This window comes from Oncorhynchus masou, chromosome 22 (genome assembly GCF_036934945.1).
Source record: "Oncorhynchus masou masou isolate Uvic2021 chromosome 22, UVic_Omas_1.1, whole genome shotgun sequence".
NCBI classification, from domain to species: domain Eukaryota; kingdom Metazoa; phylum Chordata; class Actinopteri; order Salmoniformes; family Salmonidae; genus Oncorhynchus; species Oncorhynchus masou.
This window is the reverse complement of record NC_088233.1, coordinates 34054838-34080257: the sequence shown is the minus strand read 5'-3', so window position 1 is coordinate 34080257 and position 25420 is coordinate 34054838. Positions and strand designations below refer to the sequence as shown.

The window sequence follows — 25420 nt, the reverse complement described above, 5'->3', positions numbered from 1 at the left end:
ATCATACGGTGGAATCTGTGAGCTATTCTTATAGGCACTAGCCATGGTCACAGGGTTGTGTAAGATATCCCAAAGCATTTGGTAGAAAACTATGTTATTTGCTCAGACAAAAAAAAAATACAATAATATAGAATTGAATCCCACCAGGGGTCTTCTGAATAATAAACAGATTTGCAGGTGTTTGTTTGAGGATCTGGAAGTCATAGTCCCTAGTGTGATCCCGTGCAGTCAGTAAGTACAGTAGCTGGTGGTGGGAACAATCAGGCCTCCTGCAGCTGGATCGGCGAGTCAGGCAATGTGGGCTGGAGGAAGAGCCTGGGGCCTGACTGTATCCTTGTTTTTCTGCCTGTCTGTGAAGCCCTCTGAACCTGGACAGCTGGAGGGATGTCGTAATTCCCATTATCCTGCAGCACACAACATGTCTATTACCAGTGAAGGGAAGTGACTTAACACACTCTTCTGGTCTGAAAGGGGGTCGGGTCCACCAAAGGACTCAGCCTAGAGTTCAAGTTCCACCATCTCTCTTCTGTGAGGGCAGGATGTCTTTACTCACCTTTGCTTTGACACTGTAAAATGATCTAAGCTCGTGTTGGGCGGTATACCGTATGTACCGTATACCAGGGTATTTGGAAATACCGACGGGACGGTTTTCATATACCGTCAATATCGTTGAAACTATTTCTTTGAAGTACTTGTAGCTACTTGTTAAGTACTCTGAACAAAAATATAAACGCAACATGCAACAATTTTTACGATTTTACTGAGTTTCAGTTCATATATGTAAATGCCTTAAAAAATATTACAGATGCCTAAAAAAATAGGTAGGGGTGTGGATCAGAAAACCTGTCAGTAGCTGGTGTGACCACCATTTGCCTGATGCAGTGCGACACTCCTTCGCATGGAGTTGATCAGGCAAAAGATTGTGACCTGTGGAATGTTGTCCCACTCCTTTTAGATGGCTGTGCGAAGTTGCTGGATATTGGCGAGAATTGGAACACGCTGTCGTACACGTCGATCCAGAGCTTCCCAAACCTGCTCAATGGGTGACATGGCTGAAGAGTATGCAGGCCATGGCAGAACTGGGACATTTTCAGCTTCCAGGAATTGTGTACAGATCCTTGCGACATGGGACTGTGCATTATCATGCTGAAAAGTGAGGTGATGGCAGTGGACGAATGGCTCCACAATGGGTCTCAGGATCTCGTCACAGTATCTCTGTGCATTCCGTAGCTCATGCCTTTACCATAAACCCACCGCCACCATGGGGCACTCTGTTCACAACATTGACATCAGCAAACCGCTCATCCACACAACGCCATACATGCTGTCTGCCATCTGCCTGGTACATTTGAAACTGGGATTCATCTCTGAAAAGCACACTTATCCAGTATGCCAGTGGCCATCAAAGAGGAGCATTTGCCCACTGAAGTCAATTATGATGCCAAATAGCAGTCAGGTCAAGACCCTGGTGAGGACAACAAGCACGGAGATGAGCTTCCCTGAGACCGTTTCTGACAGTGTGCGAATTCTTAGGTTGTGCAAACCCACAGTTTCATCAGCTGTCCGACAATCCTGCAGGTGAAGAAGCCTGATGTGGAGGTCCTGGGCTGGCATGGTTGCACGTGGTCTGCGGTTGTGAGGCCTGGACGTACTGCCAAATTCTCTCAAACGACGTTGGAGGCGGCTTATGGTAGAGAAAATGTAATTATCTGGCAACAGTTCTGGTGGACATTCCTGCAGTCTGCATGAAAATTGCGCATTCCTTCATATCTTGAGACATCTGTGGCATTGTGTTGTGTGACAAAACTGCACATTTTAGAGTGGCCTTTTATTGTCCCAAGCACAAGGTGCACCTGTGTAAAGATCATGCTATTTAATCAGCTTTTTGATATTTCACATCTGTCAGGTGGATGAATTTTCTTGGTAAAGGAGAAATACTCACTAACAGGGATGTAAACACATGTGCACAAAATTTGAGAGAAATAAGCTTTTTGTGCATATGGAAAATGTCTTGGATCTTTTATTTCAGCTCATGAAACATGGGACCAACACTTTACATGTTGTGTTTATATTGTTCAGTATCAATACCAACACTCAATGTGTGCAAGGAGATAAAGCGGATTGCATTCTTCGTTTCGCCTGTCACATAATTTTTTAATTATTACCGTAGTTCCCCTGAACATCAGCCAGTCACATGTTTGTTGTAAACAGCACAACAGGAGAAAGCGGGACCTGATGTGTCCATAGCATTCTATTGGTGAGTCTCTATCTGTTGTACGGCTGACATGAAGTTACATGTATATGCTACCCGATTACACCAAGACAGTTGTGAAGAGGGCACGACTAAACCTATTCCCCCTCAGGAGATTGAAAAGATTTGGCATGGGTCCTCAGATCCTCAAAAAGTTTTACAGTTGCACCATCGAGAGCATCCTGCTGGGTTGCATCACTGCCTGATATGGTAACTGCTCGGCCTCCGACCCCAAGGCACTATAGGGAGTACTTGCATACGGCCCAGTACATCACCGAAGCTGGATTTGTCTTTATAATTACTTTGTTGGTTTGTGCTTGTTAGCATTCAGCTAAAAGTTTCCTTGAGAATTTTCTATTACTTGTGCAATTTTTTTAAGCATTCTGGTAAAAATGCCCAATGCGCTTTTTAAAAAGTTTTTAATGCCCCCTTGTGTGCTATGTTGGTAATACTGTGAATCCTGGGAAGAACAGTATGAAGGTATGAAAAACTGGATACCGCCCAAGCCTAATCTAAGCAGTAGGTACAGCCAATATTTCTCCCCATCAATTTCCCCTACGATGTTCCTACGCTAGTGTAATGAAAGAGACTTGACCCCTGCCTTATTAGGAGAAGTGGAAGCCGGGACGGGGACGTATCACTTTTACTGGGCTGGGCATGACATCATCCCTCTGCCTTTACAGCCCTGGCAGCATCCAACCAGGGAAAACATTACACCACTCCTGTATGAAAACATGTAGTCGCACAATCTCGCTGGGAGCAGTAATACAGTACAGGTTATCGCCTGGAATGTAAAAGCAAAGTTTTATATTAAGGCACTCATTTTCTTTCTTCATTGCAAAAATATATATTTAATTCCTGTCCTGGCTGCAGTAGTTGTACCCTAATTTCAGTCTCCAGAGCCTGGCTCTCTTAAGCCTCTGTGTGAGAGTTTATTGAGTCTGCCAGCTGTCTCTGCCCTCCCTCTCTCCTTCTCTCTCCCAGTCCAGTCTGTCTCTGCCTGGGACCAGACTGTGTGCAGTGTGTGGCGCATGTGCGCTGCTGATCCAGGTGAAATAGTAGACTGACTGATCCCACTGGTGTATCAGCTGTTCTCTGGATGTACTCGGCCAGTGTCACACTCTCTGCTCCCCAGCTTGTTCCTAGTCCCCTCCCTCTCTCCCCTCGGCCCCCCTGTCACTGACCAAGCTGCCAACAGTGTTCAGACCATGCATGGGGGGAGAGGCATCCGTCACCAGCAACTGGGCCTCAGTCAGGGCCACAGGCTATCACAAAACAGTCGGGTTGGAAAGATTCCTGGAGAGGCAGGCAGCAGGGCCAGTGGGTTTCTGTGTGTGTGTGTGTGTGTGTAGCACACTATGTATGTATGGATGGGAGAATATGTTTCTATGATGATCTGTCAAACAGCTTTATTATGTGTTTGATCCATCTGTCCTATTGACTTTGAAAAGAATGGGTTTCATTTAGTATAATATCGACTCAGAGGACATTTAGGAAATTCCAAAAGGCAGAGCTGTGCTTGTAAATCCCAAAGTACAAAACAAAACATGCAAATTGTGGTAAAGATAGATTGTATCAGCTTTACATTCTCATCCATACATAATTCCTTGTTGTTTTCTGCACTACTTCTTTATGGAGGTACTGAATCATTATGCAAACTAAGCCAATTCTCGCTGGAATGCCTGGAAATATTCATAATATCGTTTATTTGATGTTGAGCCCGTGGCATAAGAAATACATTCCTGGATCATTTACAATACATTATTCTTGATCTTGGGACATATTTGCTGGAGGAAAGTTCTTATGTTTGGTTCAGATTTGGTGTTCTGAGCAACAAACAACAAGTATTGATAGAGTAGATACTTTAGAATGACACATTTTCTTTTCTTTTTGTCCTGTACAAGCATAAAGTTTACAAGGATATGCCCCCATTCAAACGCTGGTTGCATAAGCGCCAGTCATGCACCAGGCAGACAGCGTTTATATAAGAGCACATCTATATTTCAAAGTGAAAGTTGTTACTCAGCTTTGGCTTGGCATTGAAGCAAAACAACTTTGCGTCCACTGACCATTCTCTCTGGTGCCTATATGATGTGGTTGTTTAATGTTATCGCTACTGTACATCTTTCCTCTTTTCCCTGCCGTTCTTGACAAGCACTCCTTTACAATAAACGGAAGAGTTTTATCATGCCAAAAAACACGAAACAACAAATTGAAACCAGTGAACAGAAAAATGAAAATCAGGGCTTTCGTTGCAATGGAAATAAGAGGTTTCACCTTGCCTAAGTGACATGGATTTATTGGCTGTATATTGAGATCAGTCTATTCAAATTGCAATTCTGTTATTTAGCATTATATAATCTTCCAACCTCTGCACCCTTTCCTTACGGGATTAGTGTTCTATTTTGTGATTTCCACGATCATCCATGTAGGTATGTGTTGAGTCATCCATTTTCTTTGTTAAAAAATCAAATCAATGTTGAACCTTTCACAGTTTTCATGAGTCATAATGGTCCATGCTGCTTGGGTTGCATAAACCTTTTATGTAATGGAACACTGAGAAACAGAGGGATGGAGTGCAAGAGAAACATGGAAAGAGAAAATTTAATATTTATTCTAAGCCATTTTTTGAAGAACCAAAAAAATCCATTAAAAGAAGCACCAGTGCTCTGTTGGTCAAGACAGGACTTAACACACTGTCAACCAACAGAAACAGTGTGCACATGATGTGTAACACAACATGATAAACTCAGAGTAGTTTCATTTGTTTTATATAGTTAAATCTGCCTGCTGTTGATCGAACAACATTTTTGAAGAATTACATATCTAAACTGTATCAGAATGTTTCATCTGGATGTGCAGTTCGTTTAGTGGGGATGAGAGCTGGTAAATGTAGTGGTGCCGAGACACATTAATGCAATGCGTCCCTAATATCCTTACACAGTGTATTCCCCCAGGAGGAAGATCTCCATTCATCTGTGCTGTTTACCATTTTGGATTTGCGGTCTGTGGAACATCAAAAGGCTGCCATGCCTCTTAACACAGTTTGCAGGGTGCCTTGGGGGCTGAGGGTAGGGGTGTGTCACACCCCTCTGTGTTGGTGTGATTATCCTCCCTGGGGAGAAGTCCCTGTGATGATGGACAACCATGCAAATGGACACATCACAGCATCACATCACACAGAAAATGGGCTCTCCTGATATACCTGAAAAGTTGAGATTATGAAGGATGAAGAAAGTGTACAGAAATGTACAGAAAACTTTCTGGAATGTTCGGCTTGTGCATTTCTTTTAGACCTGTGTCATCTGTGACTCTATCAGATTGATTTAGAAAAGGAGAACTTGGGTGCGCTGTGACACTTGAAGTGCTCATCCATAGAGAATGTCAGATTCTGATGCTGATTCGTGTCAGGAAATTCACTGGTAAAATTGACATACTGTCATAAGGGATGTTGGTGATTAAATGTTTTTGGAGAGAGGTTTTGGCTCAGAGACAGTGATGTTGAGTGACTGTGTTTGGCCGTTACTCCTAATTTGATGTGAGTGCTTAGACACTTAGTCAGTTTCATTTTGGCAGTAGAATATGACATTTTGGTTGATTAGAAGTGATTTGTGACTGTCACATAACACGGTAATACGTTTTGGGATTCATCCAAAAACAGCAAGATGCTCAAATTAAAATAGTTGCATATCATTTGGATTTAGCTTGTGGGTTGTTCACCATTGCAAATCTGAGCGGGTTTCTTTTTTTTCCAATCTGAATAACCGGCAGTATAATTCCTCTCAATGTATATCATGCATTTCTCAACCAGACCTTTTTAATGAAGAAAAAATCATTACTCTAAGCTTGCGTCCTTTTCTTCATGCTAAAGCTCTGTACTACAATTAGCATCTGGAGACAAACCTTGAGAAGGAGAGTGGCCTCTGCACATGAAATGGATACAACAGTTAGGATAGGGTCATCGCTTTATCCTTGAGAAACTGAAAATCCATTCATCGGCTCGGCTCGAAAACCTGACTGACGCAAATGGATCATTGGGAATAGAGGCGCCCCAGCAGTAATTATGTTACAACGCTGCTGCTACCGCACACGGCAAGAAAGCTGGGGCTGGGGATGGGGGTGGGGGGACTCTTCCATCTCAAGGTTTTATTCCTGTTTCCTCTCTATTCCCTTTAAGTTCACACACAAACACACGTGCGCTCACATACTCACACTCATACACCAGCTCCAGCACAACAACATCTGTTTGGACTATGACGCTTATCGAGCTCTGTTGTCTGAACTTCAATGCACTGTTCCATGCCTGTAGAAGATACATGAGCAGTCAGAGTAACTGGCTGTCTGCTAAGCCAGTTAGGTTGTACATGTTGGCAGTGATCACAGTACACTGTGTCTCCTGCTTGTTGCAGGTGACTTACTGGCCTCAGATTCTTCTTACTGTGCCTTCAAGCCAAAGGGAATATGTGTTAATCTTAGTTTCATCATACAAGCTTTTAGGATTTAGGATGGTGATAAGTGAGAAAATATGCCACAGTCAAGTCAATGGCTTGCTGTCATGGACCCCAGGCATTTAGTCAAAGTCACCTTGCATAGTCCTCTCATCCCCTGACATTACTGTGTGACTGAGAGTGAGGGTGTCTGTCTGCTAGCGCTCACTGTCAGCATCTCATGTTGTGTTTTTCTGTCCTTCTGGATATGTCGCCTATTATCCAGACATTACCATACCTTGAAACTGGCTGATTTCAGCATGCAATGGGAATACATTCAAAAGTAACAATAATACTGTATATCCGTGTTGATTGGCAAGGCTGTAAAGCTGTATGTTCTGTTATTGACCTCTCTCCTAAAGACAGTCGTCTATTTCTCCCAGGTTATTGATGGATGTTATATGATGGTGGCCTAAAACTATTTTCACCAAGAGAAGAGCCACTTAATCCGCTGGGGTTTTCCTGATGATGTCATTGTGGAGGTGATAAGTAGCTTTGTCCCTGTCTGCAACTCCATCTTCCCAGCCAGAGTTAGGTGCGAGCAGGATGGATGATTGTTTGAACTTGCATTGATCCAACGTGGGATTACAGCTGGGTCAGTGGAGAGTTGGAGTGAGGTAGCAGTCATCATTGGGAGAGATTAACCACTCGCAGCCTGGCCTGCTCTGCTCTGGTCTGCCTCCTCAACACACTCTGTAGTCTGTGAATACTGCATCATTGTCCCCTACACTTCATACTCTCATACATGTCAATGGGAGAAAAAATAAAATAAACTTGAGCAAGATAGGCCAACAACTTCAGTCTTCAACTTTTGGTCTGATTAAGATGCGCGCTAAATAGTTATACAAATGAAGAAGCTTTGTCATGTCCCAGTAGCCGTAAACTCAATTAACCATTATTATTTACTATCGAAGCTATGCAGAACATGCTTTGGAATGTTTGTGTGAGTCACTGTCTAACCCTTGTTGTACTCTAACTTAAATTGCCAATGTACGTCAGGACCGGATCCACTCAAATCATATCAATGTACGTCAGGGCCGGATCCACTCAGATTTATATCAATGTACGTCAGGGCCGGATCCACTCAGATTTATATCAATGTACGTCAGGGCCGGATCCACTCAAATCATATCAATGTACGTCAGGGCCGGATCCACTCAGATTTATATCAATGTATGTCAGGGCCGGATCCACTCAGATTTATATCAATGTACGTCAGGGCCGGATCCACTCAGATTTATATCAATGTATGTCAGGGCCGGATCCACTCAGATTTATATCAATGTACGTCAGGGCCGGATCCACTCAGATTTATATCCATGTACGTCAGGGCCGGATCCACTCAGATTTATATCAATGTACGTCAGGGCCGGATCCACTCAGATTTATATCAATGTACGTCCGGATCCACTCAAATCATATCAATGTACGTCAGGGCCGGATCCACTCAGATTTATATCAATGTACGTCAGGGCCGGATCCACTCAGATTTATATCAATGTACGTCAGGGCCGGATCCACTCAGATTTATATCAATGTACGTCAGGGCCGGATCCACTCAGATTTATATCAATGTACGTCAGGGCTGGATCCACTCAGATTTATATCAATGTACGTCAGGGCCGGATCCACTCAGATTTATATCAATGTACGTCAGGGCCGGATCCACTCAAATCATATCAATGTACGTCAGGGCCGGATCCACTCAGATTTATATCAATGTACGTCAGGGCCGGATCCACTCAGATTTATATCAATGTATGTCAGGGCCGTTCCACTCAAATCATATCAATGTACGTCAGGGCCGGATCCACTCAGATTTATATCAATGTACGTCAGGGCCGGATCCACTCAAATCATATCAATGTACGTCAGGGCCGGATCCACTCAGATTTATATCAATGTACGTCAGGGCCGGATCCACTCAGATTTATATCAATGTACGTCAGGGCCGGATCCACTCAGATTTATATCAATGTACGTCAGGGCCGGATCCACTCAAATCATATCAAGGTGGATGTCACGTGTGCTCCCTCTCCGGCCTCTAGGTCACCAGGCTGCTCGTTATGGCGCACACCTGTCACCATCGTTACGCACACCTGCACGTCGTCAGACTCACCTGGACTCCATCACTTCCTTTATTACCTGCCCTTTATATGTCATCCCTTTGGTTCCTTCCCCAGGAGTCATTGTTTCTGTTTCATGTCTGTGCGTTGTTCGAGGTTCTTGTTTTGTATTATGTTGGTATATTATATGAAAACACTTCCTGAACTTGCTTCCTGACTCCCAGCGCACATCGTTACAAAATGACGCATCACCTAAGGGAAGCATTTTTGTTTCGGTGGGAATGACGTTGGGTCTGGGAGCTGCTACAGACTCTCATTTCTCAGCCGGATCACCAGGCTCCCCTGCCTTAGCTGGATCGCCAGGCTCCCCTGCCTTAGCCGGATCACCAGGCTCCCCTGCTTCCACTGGCTCGTCAGGCTCTCATGCCTCAACCAGATCGCCAGACTTCCCTGCCTCAGCCGGTCTGTCAGGTTCCCTCGTCTCAGCTGGTGACAGGTTCCCGTGCATCAGCGGGAGTGACCGGTCTGCTTCTGATCCCCGGAATCGTCCCTTGGGTTGGCGTCCTGCGGCTGGAGCCGAACGTGCCGGGGATGGTGTATCATTAGTTATGCTCTCTCTCCGGCGCTCTAGGTCGCCATGCTCCTGCATCTCAGCTGGATTGACGGGTTTCCTGAGCCTCTGCAGAGGTGACCGGTCCGCTCCTGTTCCCCAGGATCGCCATTTTGGTCGGCGTCCTGCGGCAGGGGCCGCACGTCAGGGAGGGGGTACTATTGCGTGTGCTCCCTCTCCGGCCTCTAGGTCACCAGGCTGCTCGTTAAGACGTCATTAGGCGCACCTGTGCATCGTCAGACTCACCTGGACTCCATCACCTCCTTGATTACCTGCCCTATATATGTCACTCCCTTTGGTTCCTTCCCCAGGCGTCATTGTTTCTGTTTCATGTCTGTGCGTTGTTCGAGGTTCTTGTTTTGTATTATGTTTATTTTATTAAAACACTCCCTGAACTTGCTTCCCGATTCTCAGCACACATCGTTACAGCGTACTTGAGTATAACTACTGTATTATGTGAAATAAAGGAGGAAGACACTTTCTGTTGTAATCTCAATATCATAAAAAAACAACTAATTTTTAACATCCCTTCTGTCAGTAACATAGGGCACTTACTCAATGTAAAATGTTCATTATGAGATGTTTCACTTGGCTTGTAGTGGTTCAAAGTACTCCAGTTTATCATGGTGCTAATATAGTAATCGTCTTAACTACTCATAAATGTTTTTGAAGTCATTGTCTAGGAAGATAATGTCACCCCAAGCAATGATCTACAAAGAAAGTTAACAAGCTGTAGAAAGTCCAATATGCACACACATTTAAAGGAGTTTCTTTAGCTCACTAGGCAAGCAGCTCTCTCTCTTTCTCAAGGCTTCTTTCTCACTCATTTCTGTTCACACACGCCTTTGGTAGATCTTATTAATTATATCTCATTAGTTGCCTTGGAAACAGAGGTGAGGGAATGTACAGAGTTAGAGTGAGAGAGAGAAATAGAGAGACTGAGGGGTAGGAGGGAGAGGTGGAGGGAGAAAGAGAGGAATGGAGAAAGAGAGAGCTGGAAAGTGGGAGAGAGGAATAGAGAAAGAGAGAGATGGAAAGTGGGAGAGAGGAATGGAGAAAGAGAGAGATGGAAAGTGGGAGAGAGGAATGGAGAAAGAGAGAGATGGAAAGTGGGAGAGTGGAATGGTGAAAGAGAGAGCTGGAAAGTGGGAGAGAGGAATGGAGAAAGAGAGAGCTGGAAAGTGGGAGAGAGGAATGGAGAAAGAGAGAGCTGGAAAGTGGGAGAGTGGAATGGAGAAAGAGAGAGCTGGAAAGTGGGAGAGAGGAATGGAGAAAGAGAGAGCTGGAAAGTGGGAGAGTGGAATGGAGAAAGAGAGAGCTGGAAAGTGGGAGAGAGGAATGGAGAAAGAGAGAGCTGGAAAGTGGGAGAGTGGAATGGAGAAAGAGAGAGCTGGAAAGTGGGAGAGAGGAATGGAGAAAGAGAGAGATGGAAAGTGGGAGAGAGGAATGGAGAAAGAGAGAGCTGGAAAGTGGGAGAGTGGAATGGAGAAAGAGAGAGCTGGAAAGTGGGAGAGTGGAATGGAGAAAGAGAGAGCTGGAAAGTGGGAGAGAGGAATGGAGAAAGAGAGGGAATGGGAGAGAAATGGAGAAAGAGCTGGAAAGTGGGAGAGAGGAATGGAGAAAGAGAGGAATGGAGAAAGAGAAAGTGGGAGAGTGGAATGGAGAAAGAGAGAGCTGGAAAGTGGGAGAGAGGAATGGAGAGAAAGAGAGAGCTGGAAAGTGGGAGAGAGGAATGGAGAAAGAGAGAGCTGGAAAGTGGGAGAGAGGAATGGAGAAAGAGAGAGCTGGAAAGTGGGAGAGGAGGAATGGAAAGTGGGAGAGAGGAATGGAGAAAGAAAAAGTGGGAGAGCTGGAAAGTGGGAGAGAGAATGGAGAAAGAGAGAGCTGGAAAGTGGGAGAGAATGGAGAAAGAGAGAGCTGGAAAGTGGGAGAGAGGAATGGAGAAAGAGAGAGCTGGAAAGTGGGAGAGTGGAATGGAGAAAGAGAGAGCTGGAAAGTGGGAGAGAGGAATGGAAAGAGAGAGCTGGAAAGTGGGAGAGTGGAATGGAGAAAGAGAGAGCTGGAAAGTGGGAGAGAGGAATGGAGAAAGAGAGCTGGAAAGTGGGAGAGAATGGAGAAAGAGAGAGCTGGAAAGTGGGAGAGAGGAATGGAGAAAGAGAGAGCTGGAAAGTGGGAGAGAGGAATGGAGAAAGAGAGAGCTGGAAAGTGGGAGAGAGGAATGGAGAAAGAGAGAGCTGGAAAGTGGGAGAGAGGAATGGAGAAAGAGAGAGCTGGAAAGTGGGAGAGAGGAATGGAGAAAGAGAGAGCTGGAAAGTGGGAGAGAGGAATGGAGAAAGAGAGAGCTGGAAAGTGGGAGAGAGGAATGGAGAAAGTGGTTGTTGCAGGATCAGCCGTGTGTCAGATTAGCATCAGGAGACATTAACACTAGTGATGCTGCTTCTGGGGCCACAATCCTACCTCTCCCTGCTGGAGTGGGAGATAAGGGTGCTCTCACAAAGGGAAGTGTAGGAGCAGGAGAGAGAGAGGCTGGCTCTCCTCCACTCCCCCCCCAGGCCAACAGCCCCATTTCCAGGTACAGCAGAGCATGATGATAGGAAGAACAAAGAGTTGGGGTGTTCATTTCTTAATGCACTTATGTCAGGGTCTCATTGAAACGAAGCAGCAGAATCATGAGGGTTTACTTTGCTCCATGTCCCCACACCGCTTAAAGCCTAACAAACTGGAACTGAGCCATTTCTTTCCACTTTCAAGTTTTGGGATTATATTGCTACCATTTTGCGCTGCTGTTTTCATGTTAAGTGTGAACTCTGTTTAATCAGTATTTTACTGCTCATTAGTTTAGTGTGTGATGGAGTAGTTATTCATCATTATGTCGCTCCGGAAATGTTTCAAGTCATTATCAGTCCTGGCCAAAACAAGGAAAGGCCTGACATCTAACTGAATAGAAAGTGGTGCAGTGCTTGGTGTGGCAGCATGTGCATGTCCAGCCTGTCTAATGGCCCTGTACTGTAAACATAATAAACACACAGAAAGAATGAACAGGAGATGGAGTCCTGTTGTTGTTTAGTCTCAGAGTTACAGTCAGGAAGGCAACACGTGGAGGAGATCAGAGAGTAAGGGTGTCCCCAAGGCACACTCCCTCCCTTTTTTCTATCCCTCCCCTGCAGTGAGCATTTAGAAGTGGTCCTAAAAACAGGAAGTGGAGAGGCAGGAAGTTGAGTCTTGTCTGCCCACTCTGTGACCTGGCCCTGTGGTAGGATAGTCAAACTGAGCTCTTCACACACAGGAAGCACAACTGTCATGGCTATGCTCAGGACTTTGGCTCCTGTCCATGACAGTCAGAGTGATTAAGGAAATGGGTTAGGCTTTCCTCACATTAAACACTCACTTAGACAGTACAGTACACACATTTGAATGTATAGAGTCTTTGAAGAAAGTAAGAGCTAAACATTCAAAGCATTAGATGTTCTTCTTGGCTTTAAGATATATCATTCTAACCACATCATGCTCTGAATGTAGTATGGCCAATAACAGGGTCAACAATAGATGATCTGGTCTCATCCTTTAAATGAAATGAACCATATAGGATGTCGTCTTTTGTGTTGGACAGCAGTGTAAGATGTAATATGAGGTTAAGTAATACTAGGCCTACAGCTCTGTGACTACGTGCAGAGCTTATTCAGGCTTACTGACTGAGAGGGAGTGAGGGAGTGAGGCGGATGTGCTGTGTTCAGTAATTACATGGGAGTGGAGCATGTTTTATTGAGTGTGAAAGGGCCGACCCCGTCACCAACCCTCCCCATCTCCCAGAGGCCTGTCTCACGGGAGGGAGGAAGGGACAGAGAGACAGAGAGTGGCTGCTACTGGGCCTGTCTCCGTGGCCAGAAATCACTCTTAATTATATTAATTCCAAGAATCTAAGAGGACTTTTTTAACCTAAACAACAATGCTCAAAACGTCCCACTGTATTTACACTCTTGGTTCGTATGGTTGTAAATGAGGCTTGGTTTGGTCAACACATTCTGTGTGTCATGTAGCTGGTATTGATTTTGATGTCAGCATGATGTGGTCTCTCCTATAGAGACATATTCTCTGTGCATTGATCTCTGTGGTGCAAATGTTTGGTAAGCACCTTTATGAAGTGCTGGACTGGTTTAAATGAAAGGCTAAGTGGTGCAGGTGTACATTATCAAGTTCTTCTAAAGAGTACATGGTGAGATGTATACATTCTTACAAGCAAGGTGAAATGGACAGAATAATCCTATCAAGCGTGATTAACATAGAGTAAAGCTTTAAATGCATAGCTCAGTTCACATCACATTTAAAACACAATGGTTGTATGGACCTGGAGAGTCAGTGACAGTTTAATCATCATTTAGTAGTAACTCTTATTCAGAGCAATTAGGGTTAAGTGCCTTACTCAAGGGCACATTTGACAGATTTTTCATCTAGTCGACTTGGGGATTCGAACCAGTGACATTTCAGTTACGGCCCAACCCTCTGAACAACTAGGCTACCTGCCGCCCATTGACATCAGTTATGTTACTTAGCTGCAGTTTACCATTGGCATCATTGAGTGCTAAACAATGGAAGTGGTATGACTCATGGTAGCATGCTCTAGTTAGCGAGCCTTGTGGAGGGTTACGTACATCCACCTGTATAGAGGAGTGCCGTGCCGAGGCTGTGACTGGTGACACGCTGCAGTGCTGGCCCATCTCCACGTGCTGCAGTAATCCACCAGGATTTAGTGTAACTCTGCATCCCCTCTGCTGCCCCGGCACTGCCCTGCTCTCCTCTGTCACCCAACAAGATTAGGACACAACTCACAGCCAGGATTACAACTCTGCTCTCTACATACAGTGGAAGTCGTAAGTTTACATTCAGCTAAGCCAAATACATTCAAACTCAGTTTTTCACAATTCCTGACATTTAATCCTAGTAAAAATTCCCTGTTTTAGGTCAGTTAAGATCACCACTTTATTTAAAAAATGTGAAATGTCAGAATAATAGTAGAGAGAATTATTTATTTCAGCTTTTATTTCTTTCATCCTATTCCCAGTGGGTCAGAAGTTTACATACACTCAATTAGTACTTGGTAGCATTGCCTTCCATATGCTTCCCACAATAAATTGGGTGAATTTTGTCCCACTCTCCTGTCAGAGTTGTTGTATCTGAGTCAGGTTTGTAGGCCTCCTTGCTCGCACACGCTTTTTCAGTTCTGCCCACACATTTTCTATAGGATTGGGGTCAGAGCTTTGTGATGGCCACTCCAATACCTTGACTTTGTTGCTTCAATATATCCACATCATTTTCCTTCCTCGTGATGCCATCTATATTGTGAAGTGCACCAGTCCCTCTTGCAGCAAAGCACCACCACAACATGATGCTGCCACTGCTTCACAGTTGGGATGGTATTCTTCGGCTTGCAAGCCTCCCCTTTCTCCTGCAAACATAACAATGGTCACTATGGCCAAACAGTTCTATTTTTGTTTCATCAGACCAGGGGACATTTCTCTAAAAAGAACGATCTTTGTCCCCAGTTTCAAACTGTAAATTGCAAACCGTAGTATGGCTTTTTTATGGCGGTTTTGGAGCAGTGGCTTCTTCCTTGCTTAGCGGCCTTTCAGGTTATGTCAATAACCTGTGGCTATAGATACCTGATAGGTACCTGTTTCCTCCAGCATCTTCACAAGGTCCTTTGCTGTTGTTGTGGGATTGATTTGCACTTTTCGCACCAAAATACTTTCATCTCTAGGAGCCAGAACGCGTCTCCTTCCTGTGCGGTATGACGGCTGCGTGGTCCCATGGTGTTTATACTTGCGTACTATTGTTTGTACAGATGAACGTGGTACCTTCAGGCGTTTGGAAATTGCTCTCAAGGATTAACCAGACTTGTGGAGGTCTACAATTTTTTGTCTGAGGTCTTGGCTGATTTCTTTTGATTTTCCAATGATGTCAAGCAAAGAGGCACTGAGTTGGAAGGTAGGCCTTGAAATACATCCACAGGTACACCTCCAATTGACTCAAATTATGTCAATTAGCCTATCAGAAGCTTCTAAAGCCATGACATCATCTTCTGGAATTTTCCAAGCTGTTTAAAGGCACAGTCAACTTAGTGTATGTCAACTTCTGACCACTGGAATTGTGATACAGTGAATTATAAGTGAAATAATCTGTCTGTAAACAATTGTTGGAAAAATGACTTGTGTCATGCACAAAGTAGATGTCCTAACCGAATTGCCAAAACTAGTTTGTTAACAAGAAATTTGTGGAGTGGTTGAAAAACGAGTTTTAATGACTCCAACCTAAGTGTATGTAACCGATTTCAACTGTAACTCTTACACCTGTGAACAAGTTGACTTCACATCCATCAAGCAGTTAACCCACAAGCATTTATTTTAGTTCAGTTATGGATGAACTTTGACGTACTTTTTACTTAGACTTTTTTTATGTTTAGGCAGCTATGTGAAAAGGTTTAGTAATCGACACATGCTACAGATGTACTGATACATAATGCATCAGTGAAGAAGAAAATAAAAACAGTACAGGTGTTGATTGTCTGTCTCCCATCTGCTGTCTCTTTTGAGAACATGCTTTAACATCCACCAGTTGTTATGCATAGATTCATAACACCTTTATTATGCTAAAATCAAACTTTTACTGTGTTAAATGTTATTCCTACCCAGCAAAAATGATCCAACTACATCCTGTATATAGCCTGTATATAGCCTTATTATTGTTATTTTATTGTGTTTAAAAATAATAATAATAATAATGATTTAGTAAACATTTTCTTAACTCTTATTTTTCTTAAAACTGCATTTTTGGATAAGGGCTTATAAGTAAGCAGGTTCCCGTTGTATTCGGTGCATGTGGCAAATGACATGTGATTTTTGATTTGATTTACAGATAGAATAAGGAAATCTATTTCTGTGTTTTGTTCAGATAGTAGCTGTACCAAGCAGAGTGCAGTAGCAAACCTGGTGTCTGAGGGACCTCAGCTTGTCACCTCATATTTACGTAACAGAAATGTCATGGCACAAGGCATTATGCCACAAGAACCTGCACTGTACTAGACTGCTATGACAGATCCTTTCACAGTTTAGAGACAAGGGTGGAATGTGTGTGTTTCACTGTCTTCAGATGTAGGCCTACAATTGTACAGTAGTGTCAAGAAAAGCAAGTCAACTGTTCTTCAAAGCGAGAGAGACGGACAGAAATACACACTCATACAGACACACCAGTAGAAAAAGTGTCAGTAGGAGTATTTGGAAACAGTGAATGAAAAAGAACACTGTCGTTCTCACCGACTTGTTGTGATGTGGTTTAGGGAAATTCTTCAAGGGGGTTTGCGTAGTTAGTTTCCTTACTGTGGACAGCCATGCGTGGGTTGGGGGTTGTTGGCTAGGTGATCTCATGTTGAGTTTGCCTAACAGTGGTTAGATTCAGACAGCCAGACACTATAATGCCAGTGTCTCAAAGCCTAAAATTACTGTGTGCCACTGGAACTGGCCATTTCTGGTCCCATGATGTTAGTCAGCTCTCACTGCGTTTTGGTCTATGGTGCTAACTGTATCTCTGCTGGACCGAGGCTGAATACTACAATGTTAACCTTGCCCAGAGGTTATTTTCTAAAGGAAATATAAGCATTTTTCCATTTGCTTGTAAATTATATCCATGTGTCAGTGATGAATGCTCTTTCATGGAGATATCTATCTCTCATAGAACAGAGATCAAAGTTCACCGGGCCTGCTGGAGTCTGAACCAGTGACCAGGTTGGCAGGTTACAGAGTACCTCACGTGGGAACTACCTCACCCACCTCAGAGGATTTAAACCTGACTGGGTGTACTCTTAATCTTCTGAAGAGCATAGCTGGCAGCGGCCTGGATCAGATGAGGAATTTAAAAACATGTTTTTTATTTATTTAACCTTTATTTAACTAGGCAAGTCAGTTAAGAACAAATTCTTATTTACAATGACTTCCTACCAAAAGGCAAAAGGCCTCCTGCGGGAACAGGGGCTGGGATTAAAAATAAATCAAATAAAAATAAAGGATAAAACACATCATGACAAGAGAGACAACACAACACTACATAAAGAGAGACCTAAGACAATAATATAGCATGGCAGCAACACATGACAACACATGGTACAAACATGATTGGGCACAGACAACAGCACAAAGGGCAAGAAGGTAGAGACAATAATACATCACGCAAAGCAGCCACAACTGTCAGTAAGAGTTTCCATGATTGAGTTTTGGAATGAAGAGATTGAGATAAAACTGTCCAGTTTGAGTGTTTGTTGCAGCTCGTTCCAGTTGCTAGCTGCAGCGAATTGAAAATACGAGCGACTTAGGGATGTGTGTGACCATTGTTTTGCAGGTGTTCAGAACAAGGTTAAGGGCAGAGAAAGCTTGTTGGACACTAAGAAAGCTTTGATGTAGAGTGTTTAACATAAAATCCAGAGAGGGGCCAGATGAATATAAAACTGTATCATCTGCATACAAATGGATGAGAGAGCTTTCTGCTGCCTGGGCTATGTTCTTTATGTAAATTGAGAAGAGCATGGGGTCTAGGATCGAGCCTTGGGGTACACCTTTGGGGAAAGGCAGTGTCTGAGACAGCAGATGTTCTGACTTTAAACACTGCACTCTTTGAGAGAGGTAGTTAGCAAACCAAGCCAAAGTCCCCTCAGAGACACCAATACTCCTTAGCCGGCCCACAAGAATGGAATGGTCTACCGTATCAAAAGCTTTGGCCAAGGAAGAGTGGAGCTCTGTGCTCGGTCTTCACAGGCATCTTAGGAAAACTTTTGACTGACTACTGGTGTACATATGAGAGTAAGACAGACACAGAGAGCGAGAGAGAATAGGAAACATTTTTTGTTGTTAAAGCTTTGTAATTATGTCATCCTGCTACTGGTTGTTAGGCTTAAAGATCAAAGCCAGATATACCCAGTAGACATTGACTTGGTTGGGAGTCAACACCAGCTCCACATGGCAACTTGTGCTTCAGTAAGAGCTTAATGCAGTCATTTCTCACATAAAATGGAAAAGATAATTTCACACTTATGTATGAAAAGCTCTTGAAAGGTACTTTTATCATTGGTTCCGAATCAGGCCTATTCAACACTAAAGAGCAGATGAACTTATAAATTGCGTTTAGCATTTTCCGAACGGTTTCTCCTTTAAGTCTGAAGTGTTCTGACAGTGGCTCCAGCTGCTGTGGAAGTGCAGGTGAGGAGATAAGGTGCCATCATGTTCTTCTGTCTGTCTCATAACCTCTCTGTATGTGTCAGGGAATGGAACACAGAGCCATTGGCTGCTTTGTTGTGCCTGAGAAGAGATCACTGGATGTTATGTTAACTCTGTTCTCTCTCTCTCTCTCTCTCTCTCTCCCTCTCTCTCTCTCTCTCTCTCTCTCTCTCTCTCTCTCTCTCTCTCTCTCTCCCTGCAGATTGTGGTGTGGTCACGAAAACGACAGAGCCAGAGAGAGAGAAGAGAGAGTGTTGTACAATGTGCTAGGAGATAAGGAAGAAGACGAGCTCGGTAGTTTTTCTGATATTCTTGAGGTGTCAGAGAGACCGTACAGAACGCAGAGATGGGACGGAAGAAGATACAGATCACCAGGATCATGGATGAGAGGAACAGGCAGGTCAGTGTCACCCCTCTCCCCTGCCCTCCACTCAGCATAAAGATGCACCTCTCTCCACACACAACCCAATGGCAGCAGGCTACTCCCACTTGTCTACCTGAGGCCAAAAGTGTTGTTCCGCTTGGAGTTGAAAACAGGAGTTGTCTTCTCACCGCTTACCACCTGTGGTGAATTCTTGACAGGGACTGTGCCCACTGACAGGATTGTATGTTTTCATATAGCAACCATTTCTATTTGAGGTAGCACTTTTCTCTGGAGTGAATTGGTGACTCAAGTATTTTCAATCCAATAAACACCATTTATTGTTTGTAATAAATTAACATTATCCAGTCCTTTAAGAGAAAGTATATCTCTCCAGTTTAAGGGTTGGAGTAAAATGCCATTTCTATATTGGGTAATATTTTGGATAGGATACCTGTTCTATGGAACTGAAGCTGCTGTCAGTGACAATATGAATCTGAACAGAAAGTCCCCAGCCGGATAAACAAGAACCATGACATTTTTTTGTCAGTGCAGCATTATTTACAGACATGATTCCCCCGCTACCCTGCAATTTCAGCAGGAGAAGTTGATGAGGCAGCAGCAGTAGTATAGCAGGCTGCAGCGGGGGCTGCTTGGCGTGGGAGTGAACCCAGAACACTGAGCAGTGAGCGGGGCGAAGTGGGGCGACTGCGGCCTCTCCACACTGGAGGGCTTGTCCCTTGGCCTGACAGGGCCCCTCGCTGGGCTCCGCGCGGCTCCATGCGGTTGCAGCTGCTTGGTAGTAATTAGGAGCAGCCACTGCACCACACCACCCTCTCATTAGTAGGGTGGGTCAGTTAGCCGGACACAGAGCACCCTTCTCTCCCTCAACTCTAACTGCCATGGATCTGGTACTGGCCAGCCACAGAGAGGAGAGGCCTGCCCTGGAATTCACTCTGTTTGCCTGCTCACGCTAAATATAACCCGCTTAAACAGTACAGTACCATCCTGTCTGCTCAACCACTGTCTGAGGCCGACTGTATCTGTGGAGAACCGAAATCCCTAGAGTTTTCTTATCTTTGCATTACATATGCAGAATATGTAGATATATGTCAGGTAGTAGGTATTCCTGTGAACAGCAATGTGTTTGATATTTTGCATTACCCATGATAAAGTATGGAGACGTGGTCTTTGAGCCCGATCCAATAGGATTTATCCTATTCGCACCCTCTCAAAATATCATTTGCACTCTCTAGTGGGTGAAACAACTTTTATGCCATGCACACAGAAAGCGAATTGAGGTTTTGCTCACCCTCCTGAGGGTGATAACATGAGACCTCATGCCCCTTCTCCTCAATGCTGCTCCCGCTCCCCCCGTGTCTCTGACTGTTACTGTGTGGGATGCAGCTCAGCCAAGTGAGAAACCAAAATCTACATGATGGGCCAATTATCAGCATAACACCTGCTTCTGGGTGGGATCCAAATAGCAGTCCAGGTGAGAGCAGGCTCCTGCCAGAGCTTTATTATCTGCACCATCTGCACTGACCTGTGACATCAGCAAAAATGGAAAAGGAAGTAAGCGACAACATCAGTTCAGGTTGTTTCTGATTGCTAAATTGGCTGTGAACCCTCAGGATAATCAGTCTAGCTAACCAACGCGATATCTCAGATACCATTGGCTCGATTTTGATGAAACTTGCGTGAATGATCAAATCAAATCAAAGTTGATTTGTCACATGCTCCGAATACAACCTTACAGTGAAATGCTTACTTACAGGCTCTAACCAACAGGGCAAAAAAGGTATTAGGTGAACAATAGGTAAGTAAATAAATAAAAACAACAGTAAAAAGACAGTGAAAAATAACAGTAGCGAGGCTATATACAGGCACCGGTTAGTCAGGCTGATTGAGGTAGTATGTACATGTGGATATGGTTAAAGGGATTATGCATATATGATGAACAGAGAGTAGCAGTGGTGTAAAAGAGGGGTTGGCGGGTGGTGGGTGGCAGGACACAATGCAGATAGCCGGCTAGCCAATGTGCGGGGGCACTGGTTGGTTCGGCCAATTGAGGTAGTATGTACAGTGGGGAGAACAAGTATTTGATACACTCCCGATTTTGCAGGTTTTCCTACTTACAAAGCATGTAGAGGTCTGTAGTTTTTATCATAGGTACACTACAGGACAATAGGCAAGCAGCTTGGTGAGAAGGCAACAACTGTTGGCGCAATTATTAAAAAATGGAAGAAGTTCAAGATGACGGTCAATCACCCTCGGTCTGGGGCTCCATGCAAGATCTCACCTCGTGGGGCATCAATGATCATGAGGAAGGTGAGGGATCAGCCCATAACTACACGGCAGGACCTGGTCAATGACCTGAAGAGAGCTGGGACCACAGTCTCAAAGAAAACCATTAGTAATACACTACGCCGTTATGGAGGTCCCCCTGCTCAAGCCAACGCATGTCCAGGCCCGCCTGAAGTTTGCCAATGACCATCTGGATGATCCAGAGGAGGAATGGGAGAAGTTCATGTCGTCTGATGAGACAAAAATAGAGCTTTTTGGTCTAAACTCCACTCGCCGTGTTTGAAGGAAGAAGGATGAGTACAACCCCAAGAATACCATCCCAACCGTGAAGCATGGAGGTGGAAACATCATTCTTTGGGGATGCTTTTCTGCAAAGGGGACAGGACGACTGCACCGTATTGAGGGGATGATGGATGGGGCCATGTATCGCAAGATCTTGGCCAACAACCTCCTTCCCTCAGTAAGAGCATTGAAGATGGGTCGTGGCTGGGTCTTCCAGCATGACAACGACCCGAAACACACAGCCAGGGCAACTGAGGAGTGGCTCCGTAAGAAGCATCTCAAGGTCCTGGAGTGGCCTAGCCAGTCTCCAGACCTGAACCTAATAGAACATCTTTGGAGGGAGCTGAAAGTCCGTATTGCCCAGCGATAGCCCCGAAACCTGAAGTATCGGGAGATTGTGGGCCAAAATCCCTGCTGCAGTGTGTGCAAACCTGGTCAAGAACTACAGGAAATGTATGATCTCTATAATTGCAAACAAATGTTTCTGTACCAAATATTAAGTTCTGATTTTCTGATGTATCAAATACTTATGTCATGCAATAAAATGCAAATTAATGACTTAAAAATCATACAATGTGATTTTCTGGATTTGTGTTTTAGATTCTGTCTCTCACAGTTGAAGTGTACCTATGATAAAAAATTACAGAATAAGAATAAGCTTTGCCTTGCCCTCTTCACGGCTGTCTTGGATGTTTGTACCATTCTAGTTCGTTGGTGATGTGGACACCAAGGAACTTGAAGCTCTCAACCTGCTCCATTACAGCCCCGTCGATGAGAATGGGGGCATGCTCAGTCCTCCTTTTCCTGTAGTCCACAATCATCTCCTTAGTCTTGGTTACGTTGAGGGATAAGTTGTCATTCTGGCACCACCCGGCCAGGTCTCTGACCTCCTCCCTATAGGCTGTCTCGTTGTTGTCGGTGATCAGGCCAACCACTGTTGTGTCGTCTGCAAACTTAATGATGGTGTTGGAGTCGTGCCTGGCCATGCAGTTGTGACTGAACAGGGAGTACAGGAGGGGACTGTGTATGCACCCCTGGGGGGCTCCAGTGTTGAGGATTAGCGTGGCAGATGTGTTGCTACCTATCCTCACCACCTGGGGGCTGACCCATCAGGAAGTCCAGGATCCAGTTGCAGGGGGAGGTGTTTAGTCCCAGGATCCTTAGCTTTGTGATGAACTTTGATGGGACTATGGTGTTGAACGCTGAGCTGTAGTCAATGAATAGCATTCTCACATGATGCGTCTTACCATAGAGGTCCATCATTTACAAAATTACACTGATTGGCCTAAGGGGGTCGCTGCATCATTCGTGGGGGACGACATGTTTACCGTTGCCTTTTTTTTCACAATAGGATTTTGAAATGTCACACTTCTTCATCTCCCAGAATGGTTATCAGAAGAGCCCAGGCGCTGCCATTACTCTTCTATGAGAATAGGGCACACTGTGAAAACACTGGGAGTGCTGCTACAATAAAATTTCACCATGATAATGTGATGTGTGTGTATCTTCTCTCTATGGACCATGAAACACACAGTCCCCTTTCCCTGGGGTGTGCTCCTAACCAAGGGGGAATGGTCATTAGCATTCAGGCTCATTATCAGAAGACAGTTACAATCTTTATCCGCATGGCCAGCAATCCGTATTCATAGCCTTAATTGGGGAATAACGACATATTTCTAAAATGTCACTATGTTTCTAAACCCCTCTGACTTGTTGTAGGACTGTCTGTCAAAGTGTGCACCTTTATCACTCGGAGCTCGTTCACAGGGATACACAGCCCCCCATTCACTACAGCGCAAGTATGCAGAAAATATAAAAGTTTTGTCACAGCGAAAAAATACTAAATTCAGGAAGTCCAGTCGATTGTGAGATATGGCATATACATTTTAAATAATACATTTGGGTCGCGGGTTCACATTTTTACATTTTCTGAGATCTCTGCCAAGCAAGGAGGAAACAGCAGTCATCTCATGCAACAGCACACACAGGAGGGGACTCCTCATAAACACAACACACCGGCAGTTTTCAAAATGGCCTACAGACTTTAGCACATCACCCAACACAACACGCCTTTTACTATATTGTCAGAAGCATCACCAGACCTTGGTAGTAGTCTATTTCATTTGTTTTTCAATGCACCAGAAACCAAGCAGAAAATGTTGGCCTCTAAAGATGGCATCGTAGCCACACAAATACATTATAAGGTCATTGTCAGCCTCCCGAGTGGCGCAGTGGTCTAAGATACTGCATTGCAGTACCACGTTAGAGTCTGGGTTCGAGTCCAGGCTCTGTCGCAGCCGACTGGGAGACCCATGGGGAGGCACACAATTAGCCCAGCGTCATCCGGGTTAGGGAGGGTTTGGCCGGCAGGGATGTCCTTGTGCACTAGCAGCTCCAGCGGTGGGCCGGGTGCAGTGCACGCTGACACAGTCGCCAGGTGTACGGTGTTTCCTCCAACACATTGGTGTGGCTGGGTTAAGTGGGCCTTGTGTCGCAGTGCTGCTTGGTTGGGTTGTGTTTTGGAGGACTTACGGCTCTCAACATTCGCCTCTCCGCCTCTCCCGCCTCTCCCTCCTTGCTTGGCAGAGGTCTCAGAAAAGGTCAAATTGTGAACCAGTGGCCCAAGTTTATCACATAAAATGTATATGCCATATCTCACAATCGATTGGACTTCCAGAATTTAGTCATTTCTGTGACAGGATGTTTATATTTTTCATAGATTTGCATTATTCCACAAAGTCCTATCTAGCACTGCAGTGAGAGTGGGGGGCTGCATAACCTGGTGATGTAGCTTTCGCTCTAGCTCTACCTCGCTCTACCTTGCTCTAGCTCTACCTCGCTCTACCTTGCTCTAGCTCTACCTCGCTCTACCTTGCTCTAGCTCTACCTCGCTCTCCCACTTTGACAGACAGTCCAATAATGCGTCAGAGGGGTTTAGGAGCATAGAAACATGTTTGAAATTTGCCGTAATTCCTAATTAAATAGTGTGCTAATACAGGACGCTGCACGGGGACAGCAGCAGGGGTGTTCTCCTAACATCAATACTTAAAGTGCTCTGGAAGGGTTGTTGACCTTTCACGCTTTATGGCAGAAAGATTAGCCTCAAGAGCCCATGCAGAGCTCAGGCAGAGCTCCGGCAGAGCCCATGCAGAGCCCATGCAGAGCTCAGGCAGAGCCCATGCAGAGCCCATGCAGAGCTCAGGCAGAGCCCATGCAGAGCCCATGCAGAGCCCATGCAGAGCCCATGCAGAGCCCATGCAGAGCTCAGGCAGAGCAGCAGAGCTCAGGCAGAGCCAAATGGCAGAGCAGAGCCATGCAGAGCCCATGCAGAGCTCAGGCAGAGCCCATGCAGGCAGAGCCCATGCAGAGCTCAGGCAGAGCTCAGGCAGAGCCAAATGCAGAGCTCAGGCAGAGCCCATGGCAGAGCTCAGGCAGAGCCCATGCAGAGCTCAGGCAGAGCTCTGCAGAACTATGTAATTTCTAGGAAGTTTCTTTGCTTTCCTCTGGATTGACTCATCTGTCAATTCTCTAAAATGTATTAATAACCAAATCACTTTTTCATGAATAGATTTCATGAACTTAGAATTATTTTATTTTGCTCACCCTAGGTCCCCCCCTTGGTTCTACTGCGTTCCTTCTCTTCATACTCTAGGTGTATGAAAGATGGTGGCTGAGGTCCTGTCAGGCAGAAACCTCAGCTCAGCCAGTCTCACTGAGCAGAACAGCCTGCCTGACATACTAATTGCAAACCTGTGTAAACAATGAATTCTATAATGGAGCTCGACAACAGAATCACTAT

The 25420-nt window shown here is 44.8% G+C and overlaps 1 protein-coding gene across 6 annotated transcripts in view; it reads left to right on the top strand.

Moving 5' to 3' along the window:
- LOC135509364 (myocyte-specific enhancer factor 2A-like) overlaps positions 1 to 25420 on the top strand; it is a 97487-nt gene that overhangs the window by 23433 nt on the left and 48634 nt on the right. For all 6 annotated transcript variants that reach the window (XM_064929969.1, XM_064929968.1, XM_064929970.1 and 3 more), the window contains one exon: positions 18874 to 19071. In XM_064929969.1, coding sequence (XP_064786041.1) covers positions 19018 to 19071 — 54 coding nt within the window. In that variant the 5' untranslated portion in view covers positions 18874 to 19017. The remainder of the gene's footprint in view (positions 1 to 18873; positions 19072 to 25420) is intronic.